Raw genomic sequence first — 14,708 nt, 5'->3', positions numbered from 1 at the left:
GTGTGTTGGGGGGTAATGTTCGTGTGTGTGTGAGGATAATGTGTGTTAGGGGGTAATGTTCGTGTTTATGTGAGGATAATGTGTGTTGTGGGGTAATGTTCGTGTATGTGTGAGAATAATGTGTATTGGGGGGTAATGTTCGTGTGTGTGTGAGGATAATGTGTGTTGGGGGGTAATGTTCGTGTGTGTGTGAGGATAATGTGTGCTGGGGGGTAATGTTCGTGTGTGTGTGAGGATAATGTGTGTTGGGGGGTAATGTTCGTGTATATGTGTGTATGAGGATAATGTGTGTTGGGGGGTAATGTTGGTGTATGTGTGTGTGAGGATAATGTGTGTTGGGGGGTAATGTTCGTGTGTGAGGATAATGTGTGTTGGGAGTAATGTGTGTGTGTGAGGATAATGTGTATTGGGGGGTAATGTTCGTGTATGTGTGTGTATGTGTGAGGATAATATGTGTTGGGGGGTAATGTTCCTGCATGTGCGAGATGTGTGTGTGTGTGAGAGAGAGGGCAGTAAACCTGTGTATGAGAGGATAATGTTTGTAATTGTGTGTGGGGGGGGTGATGGTATGGAGGAGGGGCAAGTGTGTGTGTGATTATGGGGGTAATGTTTGTGACTACGTGTGGGTTGACTGTGGTTGTGGGGGTAATGTTTGTGAGTTTGTGTATATGTGCGAGGGCAGTGTGTGTCTGTGCAGGGGCGTGAGGAGAGATTATAAACTCCGCTGGGAACACTCTCAAACAGCAATACTTCTGCTGGGGGTGGGGGGCACGAATCTTATCATTCACCCGGAATTATGAAGTTTGTGATATAATCTCGTGGGAACGATGGAAGTTTAAAACGTTTCCAACAGAGAAGTAGCAGACTTAAAGATAGAGTCTTCGGTGCGAGATCTGTAACCGCCGCTTACCAGGGACTCCTCTTTACCTCATCTTGCCCCCGCCCCCCTCTCTCCCTCCCTCCACAAACACAGGTTTCTCTTTAATCTGCGAGTTTTAGGATATCCCCCGCCCTTTTCACTGCCTCAATCACCAAATCTACCGACAGAGAGAGGCACAGAGAGGCCTTTTTGGAATGGAGCCGCCTGTCAGGAATAAGATCTCCACTGGGAATTCTTTTAAAAAAAAAATAAAGATACATCTCGGGTGGGACTATGCAAATATAAAATTATACTTTAAACGGGACTGGGGGGTGTGTTACAGTGGAATATTGGGCCTTGTTCAATGATTTATTTGAGGAGCGAATACACTGGGTCGACTTTATCTGAAGGAATACGGATTCTCATCAGATGTGAGTGGGGCCGCCTCGGGCCCTTAGGATTTGATGTGTGGGGCTTGGAGAGAGTAATTTCCACTCGCACTGTATATGTATTTGGTGTATGTTTCTCGTGGGGCACCCTGAGTTTATATCGGTGAATTGATGTCTGAGTCCGTTTATGTCTACGTTTGTTGTGCCTCTGAGTCTATGCGTGCCTATGTTTGTCACTTCCCTCTTATCGCGAGTCTGCGTGTCTATGTCCACCTGTGTCACTCTGAGTCTTTGTGTCACTCACTCTGAGTGTGTCCAAGTCCCTGTGTGCGGCTCTCTCTGAGTCTGTCTATAGGTGTGTCTGAGTCTCTGTGTATCTTTAAATCTGTGTCTCTCACTGGTGAGTCTGTGTGTCTTGTCTTTGAGTCTGTGTCTCTATCTGTGCGTCTGTGTCTCTCTCTGAGTCTGTGCCTCTGTCTCTGAATCTCTGAGTTTGTGTGTCTTTGAGTCTGTCTCTTTGAGTTTGTCTGGCTCTCCGTCTGAGTCTGTGTCTCACTCTCGGAGTCTGTGTCTATGTCTTCTCTTTGCATCTCTGTCTTTTACCCCCCACCATCCCCACAACCTTCCCATCTACATCAGATCTGCTTACTGATAGTGGAAAACGGGGTGTGTTTGTATGTGTTGGTGTGGGGGGGGGGTGGTGTCAAGCAGATAGACTCGGCCTTCCATTGGCTGCGCTCCAGCATTCCGCGCTTATGATTGGCCGAGGGAGGCCACTCGGCCAGCGGGGTTGAGGTTTTGGGGGGGGAGGTGAGGAGACTGGGAGCGGTCCCGGCCTTAAAGGGAACGGGGGAGCGAGGGCAGGGGGAGACAGAGAGAGAGAAACGGCGGCAGCAGCCGGGGGGTGGGTGGGTAGGGAGGGAGGGAAGGAAGGAAGGAAGGAGGAGGCTGGCGAGATGCCATTCACTCACCGGGCATCACCCTCCACATAAAGAGAAAGCCGCAGCCCAGTGCAGCTGTTTATATCTGACCCTGGCACTCACCCGTTTTATTTATTTCTTTTAAAAATAAGTGCCTTTGATTCTATTTATTGTTTTATTATTGTTATTCTTCGGTCCACCCCCAGCCTCCCAAAGATGCCGAGAGGATTCCTGGTGAAAAGGAGCAGGAAATCGACCCTGGTCTCTTACCGGATCCGCTCAGAAGATGCAGCCGAGCCGCCGCCGGTGCTGGAGACTTTCCCGGTCCCCGCCTCCGGTTCCCCCCGGGGTTTGTCCAGCGGGGGCCCGGCTTGGCCCCCGGAGGAGGATCAGCCGCCTCCGCCGCCGCCGGTAGCGAGCCCGGTGCGGCCGGTGAGCCGGGAGCACGGCCCCCGCTTCCTGAACCTGGCGTCCCCGGTGGGCGGCGAGTCTTTCCCGAAGCCGGCGGCTCCGTTCGCCGGCGCCTTGGACCGGGCGCTGCTGCTGGGGCCGGCCGACGGGAAAGTGGCCTCGGCGTACGGGTCAGCGCCGGGTCGCCCGGCGGCTCCTCCTCACCAGCACCACAACAACAACAACAACAGCTGCAGCGGAGGCGGTAGCGCCGGTCAGAACAGGGGCAGCCAGGTCGCGAAAGCGGCCGCCCCTAAGAAAGCCAAAGCCATTAGGAAACTCAACTTCGAAGATGAGGTGACCACCTCCCCGGTGCTGGGCTTGAAGATTAAGGAGGGTCCGGTGGAGGCTAAGCCCAGGTCGGGGTCAGCAGGAGGTGGTTTTGGTGCTAGTGGTGGAGGAGGAGGAGGGAAGCCCCTGGGGGAGTTTATTTGCCAGTTGTGCAAGGAGGAATACATCGACCCGTTCTCGCTGGCCCAGCACAAGTGCTCCCGGATCGTCAGGGTGGAGTACCGCTGCCCGGAATGCGACAAGGTCTTCAGCTGCCCCGCCAACCTCGCATCGCACCGGCGATGGCACAAACCCCGGGGCCAGACCCCGAGCGCGGCTGGCGGTCACCCTCTCACCTCCAGTGCCACCAACACTAAAGGGGAGCCCGGTAAACCCAGCCCCGGGGAACCCCCAGCCAAGGAGCTGAGGCCAGAGGCCGGAGACCGAGATACCCCGAGCCCCGGCTCGGCTCCCTCCGAGTCCGGTTCCGAGGACGGTCTCTACGAGTGTCACCGGTGCGGCAAGAAATTCCGGCGCCAGGCTTACCTGCGGAAACACCTAGCGGCTCACCCAGGGGACGCCTCCTCCTACCCCCCGTTCCCCGGTAGTGCTGGTGCTGGTGGTGGAGGAGGAGGGGGGGAAGCGCCCGAGAAGAAGCTCCCAGCCCCCGGCCAAGTCTCCAAACCCGGCTCCGAGTACCAGCCGTGCCAACTGTGCGGCGAGAACTTCCCCAGCAAGACCAGCCAAGAACGCCATCTCCGTCTGCACGCTTCTGAGGTGTTCCCTTGCAAGTACTGCCCGGCCACTTTCTACAGCTCTCCTGGACTCACCAGACACATTAATAAATGCCACCCGTCAGAAAACAGGCAAGTGATCCTTCTCCAAATGCCAGTGCGCCCTGCCTGTTAGAAGAGGAAGGGAGAAAGAGAGAGACGGGGGTGACAAACCGTGCCTTTCTTAGTTGCTACTTACCGACAACCAGAGAGGGAGAGAGAGAAAAAAAGTCAAACCAACTTTGCTGTTCTTTTTTGAATGCTAACGCCTTTTCCGTATACCTTCATCTCACAGACTGCACCTTTCAGTCGAAACAATAACAGCTTTAATGTAGCTTTGTGATATGCTGGACACTTGGAGATTTTTTCAATTGTCTTGAACAAAGCAGTAATTAGAACGTTCCTTTAGATTAGCCACAAATGCCTTGGATTACTGATCCGAATGTTTCACCACAATGATGTAAATGCCTTAATTTTTCGAAGCTTTCCACGTTTTTACCTTCAATGGGTTTGTTGCATATAATTTTACTGTCTGAATATATGTATTGATTGCTAAATGAATACATTTTATAATTTATTCGTTTTATTTATTTATTATAAAAAGTTATTGTGATAATATTGCATTCTTTCGTTATCTATTTTGATGTTGCGTCTGTTTGGTTCAGTAACTTATGACGTTCCGTTTTTCGTAAATTTCAAACCGAACTTGATTTTGTGAACATACATGTAGGTTTTCTTTGCTCATTTTAAACGCCATCGTTTCTGCTCCCCTCCCATCACCCACTCGTGTGAAGCTGACGACTGCTCTTAAATTAAATGCAATCCCTTTTTCTACACAACTTATTTTCTTAACTGTTAGCTTTTATATAGTGGTTCCAAATGTATGTTCCCGACTGTGTTTGTTACTGGATATTTACATATATTAAAATACATATAAACTATCCGTGGCCTCGTGTCTATCGTTTATTCCCGTTTGCAAACAGATTCAGTTATACAGGGAGGATACAGGTGTTCTCTAACCACTGGGTGTCTGCGTATTCGTTCCGGAAATATGTTTGGTTCCTATTTGTTGATTGGGTCTGTATGGCGCTGTTCAATACAGAAGTACGTATTATTTTGAGAGAGATATACAGACACCACTTGCTGTTTAAAAATAACACTTTTTGAAAAGAAAGATTGTTTTAAAAAACACTTTTTGGTTTAAAAAAGTTGTATAAATAGTTCGCAATTTAAAATGTGAATGTTAATATTAATTGTAGTAACCTGCCACACATGACTACAGAGCTGGAATCAGAACTGAGAGACAACTGGTGGTGTTAGAACCACAGAGAGGGCTAACACTTAACAGCATCATTCTGACATGTCGGGCTAAAGTGAACTGACTCTCTGCAGAAATACTTTCATCTTGAAGTCACAATCGAGAGGGACTTTCCCAAGGTACAACACTCGCTTTACACTCTCTGTCACTTTAAAATGGTCTGGCAGAATCTATGGCGAGAGAAACAGAGGCGGCTTCGCTCGAGAAAGAAAGAGACAGGATCAGCTGGAAATTTGAAAAGCGATTCTCTCTCCACAGATGCTGCCAGACGTGCTGATTGTGCGGTAATTCTTGAAATGGTCTTGCCAGAAAGAAAACCGTTTGATATCTTCCGCTTACCAGATTCACCAATATTTTGGTGTATTTTTCTTCACCAGATTAGTTCCGTTTACAAATACTTCATGTTTCGCTTAGACATTGGTTTTTAGAATGAAGCGTTTCATAGAAGGCTGGTACGGTAAAGATATAACAAGGTAAACAAACCGTCTAAATTTTCAAAATGATCAAAATCGAGTGGGAGTGGGTTGATACTCTTGTGAGGAACACTGATGTGGTAACTTAATAGTAAGAAGGCACATTTTAGAAGTGGAATTACATTTCTTTGCATGTACCAGTTCAAACCAAACATAGACTTGCCCTCACCTTCATTTATTCAGCTTCGAATACCGTAGGACTATCTACACTATATATACAATCTTTATTCCTAAAGAACAACAAAACAGTGAAGCTTAATATCACTGACAGCATTTTAAACAGTCAGAAACACGAGGCAATTCATTGATTTATTAATACTCTGATTCATGCGGCCTATTCATCTCCAATTTCAATTGCCTTTAGATTGCAGTTGCTTTTACAATGTGGAGCATGTAGGCCGCGTCTACAGCATCTCCGGGGAAGGCAAATGTAGATATCTGACAGCATTTTCTCACTGGGACTAGGAAGTAACAGGGTTAGGCAAGTAATCCCGGAAGGAGTTATTGTAAAATGCGTGATCTTTCTTTTTCTTAAAAAAAAATAGGAACTTTACCTGCCTTGAAAGTTTCTTAAATGTCACGTCAAAATTTGTAATACAAGGTTTGAAATACTGAAGCAATAGATAGGAATTGCTGGAGAGAAACCCAGAGGGTCTAACAGCATCTGTGGCGAGAGAAACAGAGTTAACATTTCGCCTCCAGTGACCCTTCTTCAGAAACCTCATCAGCAGAGGTTTGAGAACGTTAACTTCGATCTTTGTTCAATGTTGTGACTCCATCATTAAGCCAATGCATTGGATCACTGGTGTCTCAGTTGATTGTACATAGTTCAAAGGAATTGTTTGGTCTCGGAACTTAACATCCCATAATACAATCGCCAGCGCCCAAAAATATTTACACTAAAAGGTATGCAAACTTGGCACCTTTTGGCATCTTGGCTTTGCTAATGACGTTTTGTGCCTGCCTTGTGGGATTCCTAATTCTGTTGTTCTGGCTGATATGGCTTAATGGAGAATCTCCATTAACTGGGTCGGAAATTTCCCAGAGATAGTAGGAACTGCAGATGCTGGAGAATCTGAGACAACAAGGTGCAGAGCTGGATGAACACAGCAGGCCAAGCAGCATCAGAGGAGCAGGAAGGCTGACGTTTCGGGCCTAGACCCTTCATCAGAAATGGGGGAGGGGAAGGGGGTTCTGAGCGAGGGGGAGCGAGGGGGAGGCGGATAGAAGATGGGTAGAGGAGAAGATAGGTGGAGAGGAAACAGACAGGTCAAAGAGGCGGGGATGGAGCCAGTAAAGGTGAGTGTGGTTGGGGAGGTAGGGAGGAGATAGGTCAGTCCAGGGTCCCCCTTGGTCCGCCCTGCTGCTGATAACACATGTACACGGATGAGTGATGTACAGGGTGGTCGGTCAGGGAGGAGGATGCATTTCTGACGCTGGGTTCTAAAATAGTTTGATAATCTTCGAAAGGATTTAGTGACTGGGATCTGGAATATTCTGAAGACGCTGTGCACTTATTTTGGTACATCTTCTGACGGTTAGATGGCCAGAGGCCACTACATAGAATTTAGCGCATAGGGATACAACTGATAGATGAAAACAGATCTAATTTTATTTTCAACTGAGCCCGCCGTTCTCAAGCAATTTTGCGAAGGGCGATTGAATTAAATAGTAGTCGCTGGGTTGGAGTGTTTTTAGATCAGAAAGAAATATCAGTAACTTGCTACAAAGTATGATTTGAGTTAAACTACTTGTTTGACTTTAGATTTAGCAACTTCGCTGGATGAAACATTTAGTTTTCTAAATGACAACTTGCAGATCTTAAACTTGCCGCAGTGTGGACAGCTACGAAAACAATGGGTTGGGAGGGGGGGCAATGGACTTTTTTTCTGTGTGTGGTAAGGATAAGGAATGTTAAAGAGGGATTTCCTTCAGGCTGACGGCATTATAAGGGAAATCCACGTGTTGAAGTTCATTGGTCATTTCTAGTTAAATGATGGTCACGCTCTAAAAGAAGGGGATTTTCCCCCCTATAGGTTTGCAACATTTCCCTTCCACCAGTTCATAATGTCTTTAATGATGAGAGAAAATCTCCCCATTGGGAAAGGGAGTCCATCATTGCACCTGACTATTGTTTTGCAGCTCTCCATGTGGAAAAGATTTTCATTCCTCATCACTGGGGATAAATAACAATAAATGATCACACACACACATACAGGAACTACTCTTTACTTTCAATACATGTCAGTGGCAGTCTAAAGAAAATGATTTTTAAAAGTCTTGTCGCCTCTCCTACCCTGTCCATGATTACCGGTAAGATTAATGCAAGTAACTTGCAATATGAGCACTCGAGTCAGTTCTCCCTTTGATTTGCATGCTGGCTCCTAATGTAGCCAGACAGAAAACACCGGCGACAACAAGCTGCATTTTAACTGGGAACAATCTATGAACGCAACAAAGCTCGAATTATCCTGCTCTGCAGATTTTGCTGCAAATATACATTTCCCTTCAACAGGTGGACATTTCATACATAGATTTTAATCATTTAGCAACACCCGCTGTGTTTAAAATTTCACAGCAGAGATGAGAAATGACGCTGGGCAGAGCCAGCATCAATCCAAGGGTAATGCGAGTGTCCTGGATAGCTTCGTGTCTGAGTAGTGTAAAGAAGTAAACATCTTTCTGTGTCTCACGGAGCACGAGTGGGAAGGAGAGGTTTGCAGCAATATATGAAGCTGATGTAGGTACTTCATGGTATTGACATAAGGGACAAGTCAAAAAAAGCTAATCGTTCACATACAACATCTCTCTTCCCGTTCGTCCACTGCTCGACATTTCAATGCTTATGGGGCTGATTGAGTTGGTTTGTTTCCCCGATTTGATTGAATAATCCCATCATTTCGAGTCTATTTTGCAGCAAAAAGAAAGATTTTAACATAATCACGGTGACACTGTCCAGTATATGACTAAACCCAAGGCAATCCCTTTTACTTGACATTTATGAGCAGAAATCAAGTTAGAACTCATCTTCAAACACAAGATTGAAATCACCAAAGAGCTATTCATTTTTAAATCGATCACTGCTGGCATGGAAGTTTAGCTTGTGGGATATGGTGTCTCTTTCCCGATGTCAGTCAGATAAATCAAAACCTCATTTGTCTTTAACGATTAGCGTTAAAGATGAACGACATTCGTGAGGTTTGGGAGCTGTGATAATATTTAATTACATCACGCCTGTTGCGTTCGTTTTTATTTCAGTCGCCATGTCCTTCGTATATGTTATTGTCTTTAGTGTATTTTTGAACGCAGAACCCCTGGGTAAAGGCAACCGCACTTTAACTCGATTCCGATATTTCATTCAACTTCTCATTCTATTTGAAAAGTAATTTTCAATGAAATAAAATGGGAATTATAGAATCCATGAATTTTATTTCATTGAGAATTACTTTCCAGCTGATAACATGCTGCCTCTCTCTCTCTCCACCAAGTTTTTTGTTGTGGGGTTGGGGGGTGTTTCAGCCCAATTCCGGGCCAGGGTCACAGAATTGCACCGCGGTTTTCCCCAGTCCCACGGGATTGCAAACAGCACAATGCCATGTCCAAACAAACTTGTTAAATGTTGTCCAACACGCCGTCCATTGGGAATGCACTTTAATGCAGGATAGGTGTGGTAAAGCAGACTGGTCCTCATCCCCAAAGACTCTGTCTTTAGAGACAACTTTTCTCCCAGTTGAAACAGCAAGTTAATCAACCCGACGCTGGTGTAGCGGAGCAGGAATTCTATTTTGGAATGACCCAGGGTAGAGTGGTGCAGCTTAGAATATTTGAGCAGCTTGTTGCATTACCTCGATTGAACGTTATAAACTGGAGGATGTTACATGTCTTGGTTTAACCACAGAGATTGCTGGAGAAATTCAGCAGGTCTGCCCACCTCTGTGCAGGGAAAACACAGTCAACGTTTCGAGTTTTTTTTAACCTTGCTCTTAGTATGGAGGACAGTTTCATCCTCATTGCACCCATTTTACGGTTTTATCCCCTCACCGCCATTAACAACCTCTTTGTTTTTCTGCATTGCTGTTCTTCTGCCTCTGTGAAAACTATATATACTTTAAAATTATCAACGCCTTTCAGTTCTGAAGAAGTCATCTCATAATCGAAACGTTAACTCTATTTCTCTCTGCGCAGATGCTGCCAGACCTGCTGAGTTTCTCCAGCAATTTCTCTGCGTTTGTTTCAGATTTCCACTGCATTTTTATTCGACGTTTACCAGGAAAACTTTCCTGTTCTTTGGTCTAACTGTATATTGACTAATAGACCCAAGACCCGGGAAAAGATCAGATACAGATACAAGCCTGATCCTCGGTATCAACAGAGTTAGGAGCAAAACCACCGAATTCGTGACCGAACAAACTAAATCACTTTAAAAAAAACAAATAAATGAGGATATTGGAAATCAGAAATTGCTGGAAAAACTGAGCAGCATCTGTGGAGAGAGAAACAGGGTTAACGTTTCAGGTCCAGTGACCCTTCCTCAGGACTCAAAACTTCTGCTGAGCTTTTCCAGCAATTTATCTGTTTTTGTTTGTGATTTACCGCATCTGCAGTTTCTTTGGTTTTTATTCTATTTTAAAATTAAATTCCCCGTTTATCACGTGATCTTAGATTGTGACCTCTTGTTGGGAAGTCTTTACATGGAGACTGCCTTATGGTTGAGGGTGCATTGAAGGGTTTAGTAACGTTTCACGTAAGGCAACTGGGATAGTGATAAACAAGATATTGAAAAGTATAGGGAACCGGGGCACTTTCTCAAGACAAGGCAAAAAAAAACGGGGAACATGTTAAACCAATGCAATTACAAAAAAAAACTCAGAATTTTTTATTTCACGAAGTGGCGAAATGTTCGAGCAGTCTCTGGGTGGATTAGTGCAACGTACATCTAGAAGCCGAGCTTTGAATTAGTACAAATGGATTTCAGCTTCAAACCGATATTACACCGTGTAGAGCTGGAGCCTGTGGTCAGACTGACACTTGGTGAAGCTAAATGCAATTCCCTGGCGGCGATGCTCTTGCTCAGTTTGACAGTGGCAACGTGGAAATCCAAAATTGCTGCCAATACGGCTGTGCTACACACAAGGCTTTTGCTCGCCTTCGTACTCTCCGGAAACGCTGTGAATCCCACTTGGCTTCTAGTAAATCTGCACCAAGAACAGACGCTTTCCAGCTCCCACGCTATATCTTTTTTAAAAACAGGTTTAAACATTGGGAGCAAGTGTACGGTTAAAAAGAAAATGCAGACAGGAACCAGGTAAAGGAGACAGAGCTGCAGCATCAAATAGATTTGTTCAAGACCCAGTGAGGGATGGATGCGATGAAATAGATCTGCCGAAGTGCCCCCTTTTTCTGCATTTTGTTGACACGTTTCCAAAAACGTTGGTTCATGAATTTACAACATTCTCACTTCGACAGGTATTTCCGCACTCATTAAAGTTACCAACTCAGAACTGGGCCGAGGCTAGCGGAGGGCGGGAGAGAGAGAGAGGTTCAGAGTGCCTGTCTGTCAGCTCGCCCCTCTCGCGGGGGACCAGGGAGAAGGAGAATCCACACCACGGGGGCGCTGCATCGTGACCCTGGGCAATGCTGTTTAGGTTTTAATAAGTTCCCGTTCACTTTCTATCAGTTTCCGTTAACCATTGGGTTGCGTTTTGTGTTACAGTTCCCCTACACGGGCTGTCTAACTAATTGAGCGTTTGCTTTAAAGGGGTAGAAAGCCACTCCCGCCCACCCATCGCTTCGCTCAATATTATGTTGAATCGGAACTTTCCAAAATCCCTGCCAAAGATCATCAGAGAATCGCCGCAGTCCGGAATATTGCCTCATGTCGACGCAGTAACAGCGCTTCGTAATTCGTCCTGCAATTTCAGTACAGTCCCATTTGAAACTTAAGAAAAATGAAGTGTTGGTGCCGGGGTAGGGTAACAAAGAGAAGTTAAAATTTTATAGGAAATAAAATTAACAGCCAAAAAGCAGAAAAGTGCAGGAGCCATGAGACAGCAAGATGCAATACAGAAATGAAAGGTTGGAACGTTATTATTTATAATTTCTTTTATTTTTAAATATAAAGATTTTAAACTTAATAATATATTTTTCCTAGTGGAGTTCTTACTTTTCAGTTTCTAAGGAAACGGCATCAGCAAAATACACCATTAATAACAAAACAGGGATAAACGTGATGATCACATGAAAAAAGAATTGAGAACTGAAAACGGCATCAAAATTCTTCATGTCCAATAGACTTGGGCTGATCAGTTCCTTATGGGTTCAGTTAAAGTAAGGCACTTCCACAGCAACACTGGACTGAAGACGAGTTGTTCCCTCCTTGTGTTTTCATGAGGTTACTGGATAGAGAAACTTTCTCACCCCGCCAGTACCAACTCGTCCTGAGGAAGGGTCACCGGACCCGAAACGTTAACTCTGTTTTCTCCTTCACAGATGCTGCCAGACCTGCTGAGCTTTTCCAGCAACTTTGTTTTCATTCCAACCCAGTCTAGGATCTGGTTACAATGTACATTTGAAAGGACGAGCTGTGTAAGTCAGGTGACCGCCTCACAGGAGGGACCGTGACGCCTTAATACCGCCCAATTGCTCCAGCATTAACCAAATGGCAACTCTTTATTCAAAAGTTTCTCACCGTGCCTACCCGGCAGATTTTGACTTGCTTTCAGAGGGCTCAACTTCGTTATTTAAAATGATACGAGCCTGTGTCGAATGCTCCACATTGAAGAGCGACCGAATGGCTTGGCACTTACAGTTTATCATACAACGGGTCCCGCAAATTGGCCAACCATTAATTGAACCGATGGCAGGTCTGGTAGTTTTGCTTAAATTCTAAATTAATTATGAAGCTAAATACACTTTCAGTGTTGCACTAAATATAGTGAAAATATTATGTCTATATGTTTTCGCAAACTGATCATAACTTATTTCATCAAACTGATAACTTCTCTCAGGGTCGATAAAATCTGTAATTTCCCGGCTATATTTCAATAAGACTACAAATTATGACTGGGGAGGTAGCATGGCTTACATCAGAAATTTCATCCTCTCAAATTTATTGATATGCCCTCTGGTCAGCGGGAGCCAATTTTCACGTATCGTTGTACTTCGAGTAAACTTCTTCACTGACCAAAAGGTACATGTAAATTTCTTCTGGCTAAATTATTAACTATTCCAAGTCACACACCATCTCCATTTGGAACTTCAACAAATGCTTCGTCTTCGTTGCCGGTCTGAAATCTCAGAGGATCCTACCTGACACCAGTGGGGTGTACTTAGATTACATGGCCACCAGTGGTTCAGGAAGGAGCTCAGCACCAATGTCTCTCTCCTTGCTGTGCAGCCATGAAGCAACTGGGAACATGCTACACTTGGGATTATCAGGTCACATACACAAGCAATCCCTTTAAAATGGCTGCATGGCACAGTGTAACAAATGGACCGTACGAGTGGGAACATTGCTCACCATCACCTTCTCTGAGTATTTAGGAATGGGTAATAAATACTCATTGCGTGTGCGACACTACATCCCATGAGCATATAAAAATACTGCATACTCACACAGCTTTAGTGACAATAAAAAATTTCTAAAAATGGAACTCAGACCATGAATATTACTTTCTTTAATATTCTTTAAACAAATAATTATTTATTGTCCACTTACATGGTGAATCACTCTTACGTTTTAATTCCTCTTTGACGGGGGAAATCAGAAGTCACAGGACACCAGTTATAGTCCAACAGGTTTATTTGAAATCGCAAACTTTTGGAGCGCAGCCCCTTCGTCAGGTGCAGTAAGAAAGAAAAGCACACAGACACAGAGTTTATAGGCAGAGAGATCAAGGGCTGAGAGATCAAAACACCAGACAACTAGTGTGAGTGGAGTGTCAGATAATAAGTCTCTGCAGGTGACCAAGAGTGGTAGAAGGTGAGTAAAGTGTCAACAGCTGAATAATAAGCAAAGTGATGACCTATAATCTGATTAATTGAGGCAGAACGATAATTACAAAATATTAAAAATCAGGTGATGCTGGAGACGAACCAAATGACTGGAATAACATGATAGGTAAAGAATTGCATACCAAGGGTCTTATCAAAGTAAGATGTAATCCAAATCTGTACAAAGTAATTAAGGTAGAGAGATCATAACAATTTATCAAAGTGATGCTGTCAAAATGGGACAGCAAGGAAGATTTTACAGATACAGAAGTGTCGTAGGGTCCATTTGAATTCAATGAAATATCTGGAATTAAGAATCTAATGATGACCATGAACCCATTGTCGATTGTTAGAAAAACCCATCTGGGTCACTAATGCCCATGAGGGAAGGAAACTGCCATAGTTACCTGGTCTGGCCTACATGTGACTCCAGGCCCACAGCAATGTGGTTTACTCTGAACTGCCCGCTGGGCAATTAGGGATTGGCAATAAATGCTGCCTAGCCAGCAACACCGTCATCCCATTAATGAATAAAAAAATGCAGTGTGACATGAACCCATGATCATGGTTGAGGCTGCCTTCATCAGTATGGAACTTAGCTATCAGTTTCTGCTCTGTGATTCGGTGTTGTGTATCTCAAAGGCTGCCTTGGAGGATTGTTGCAACAATTGCTGGATAGGAATGTTCAGTGGTGGAGGAGATTCAGCTACTGATCTTTGGGTAAGCATCATCCAAGGTGGCCTTTAAGATGTACCACAATGCAGAATTGCCGAGCAGAAACTGATGGCCTCAACCATGATCTTGGGTTCGTGTTGCACTACATACGACCCCGACCACACTTCTATATCTGTAAAATCTTCCTTACTGTCCTGTTTTGTCACTGTCACCTTGATAAATTGTTATGACTTCTCTACCCTAACTAGTTTGTATAGTTTTGGATTATGTTATGTTGGTTCGACCCTTGGCATATGACTCATACCTATCATGTTATTCCAGTTGTTTGGTTGGTCTCCAGCACCACCTTGTTTTTAATTCTTTTGTAATTACTTCTCTACCTCTTTCAATTGGATTATTGGTCATCCCTTCGCTTGTTATTCAGCTGTTTACACTTTACTCACAGTCTAATACTTCAGATCACGTGCAGAGACTTATTTGGTGATCTCTCTGCCCATACATTTTGTGTGCTTCTCTCCCACTTCACCTGAGGAAGGGGCTACGCTCTGAAAGCTTGTGATTTCAGATAAATCTGTTGGCTATAACCTGA

The 14,708-nt window shown here is 44.7% G+C and overlaps 1 protein-coding gene across 3 annotated transcripts in view; it reads left to right on the top strand.

Moving 5' to 3' along the window:
• LOC109910756 (insulinoma-associated protein 1b-like) overlaps positions 1-4,565 on the top strand; it is a 5,426-nt gene extending 861 nt beyond the window's left edge. For 2 of the 3 annotated variants that reach the window (XM_048601088.1, XM_048601090.1), the window contains exon 2: positions 2,375-4,565. In XM_048601088.1, coding sequence (XP_048457045.1) covers positions 2,385-3,797 — 1,413 coding nt within the window. In that variant the 5' untranslated portion in view covers positions 2,375-2,384 and the 3' untranslated portion in view covers positions 3,798-4,565. Of the gene's footprint in view, positions 1-1,563; positions 1,604-2,374 lie in introns of those variants that run through there. The other variant, XM_048601089.1, reaches the window with a different exon arrangement.
• Positions 4,566-14,708: the final 10,143 nt, after the last annotated feature.

This window comes from Rhincodon typus, chromosome 9, assembly GCF_021869965.1.
Source record: "Rhincodon typus isolate 14 chromosome 9, sRhiTyp1.1, whole genome shotgun sequence".
NCBI lineage: Eukaryota > Metazoa > Chordata > Chondrichthyes > Orectolobiformes > Rhincodontidae > Rhincodon > Rhincodon typus.
This window is presented reverse-complemented; position numbering and strand designations above follow the sequence as displayed.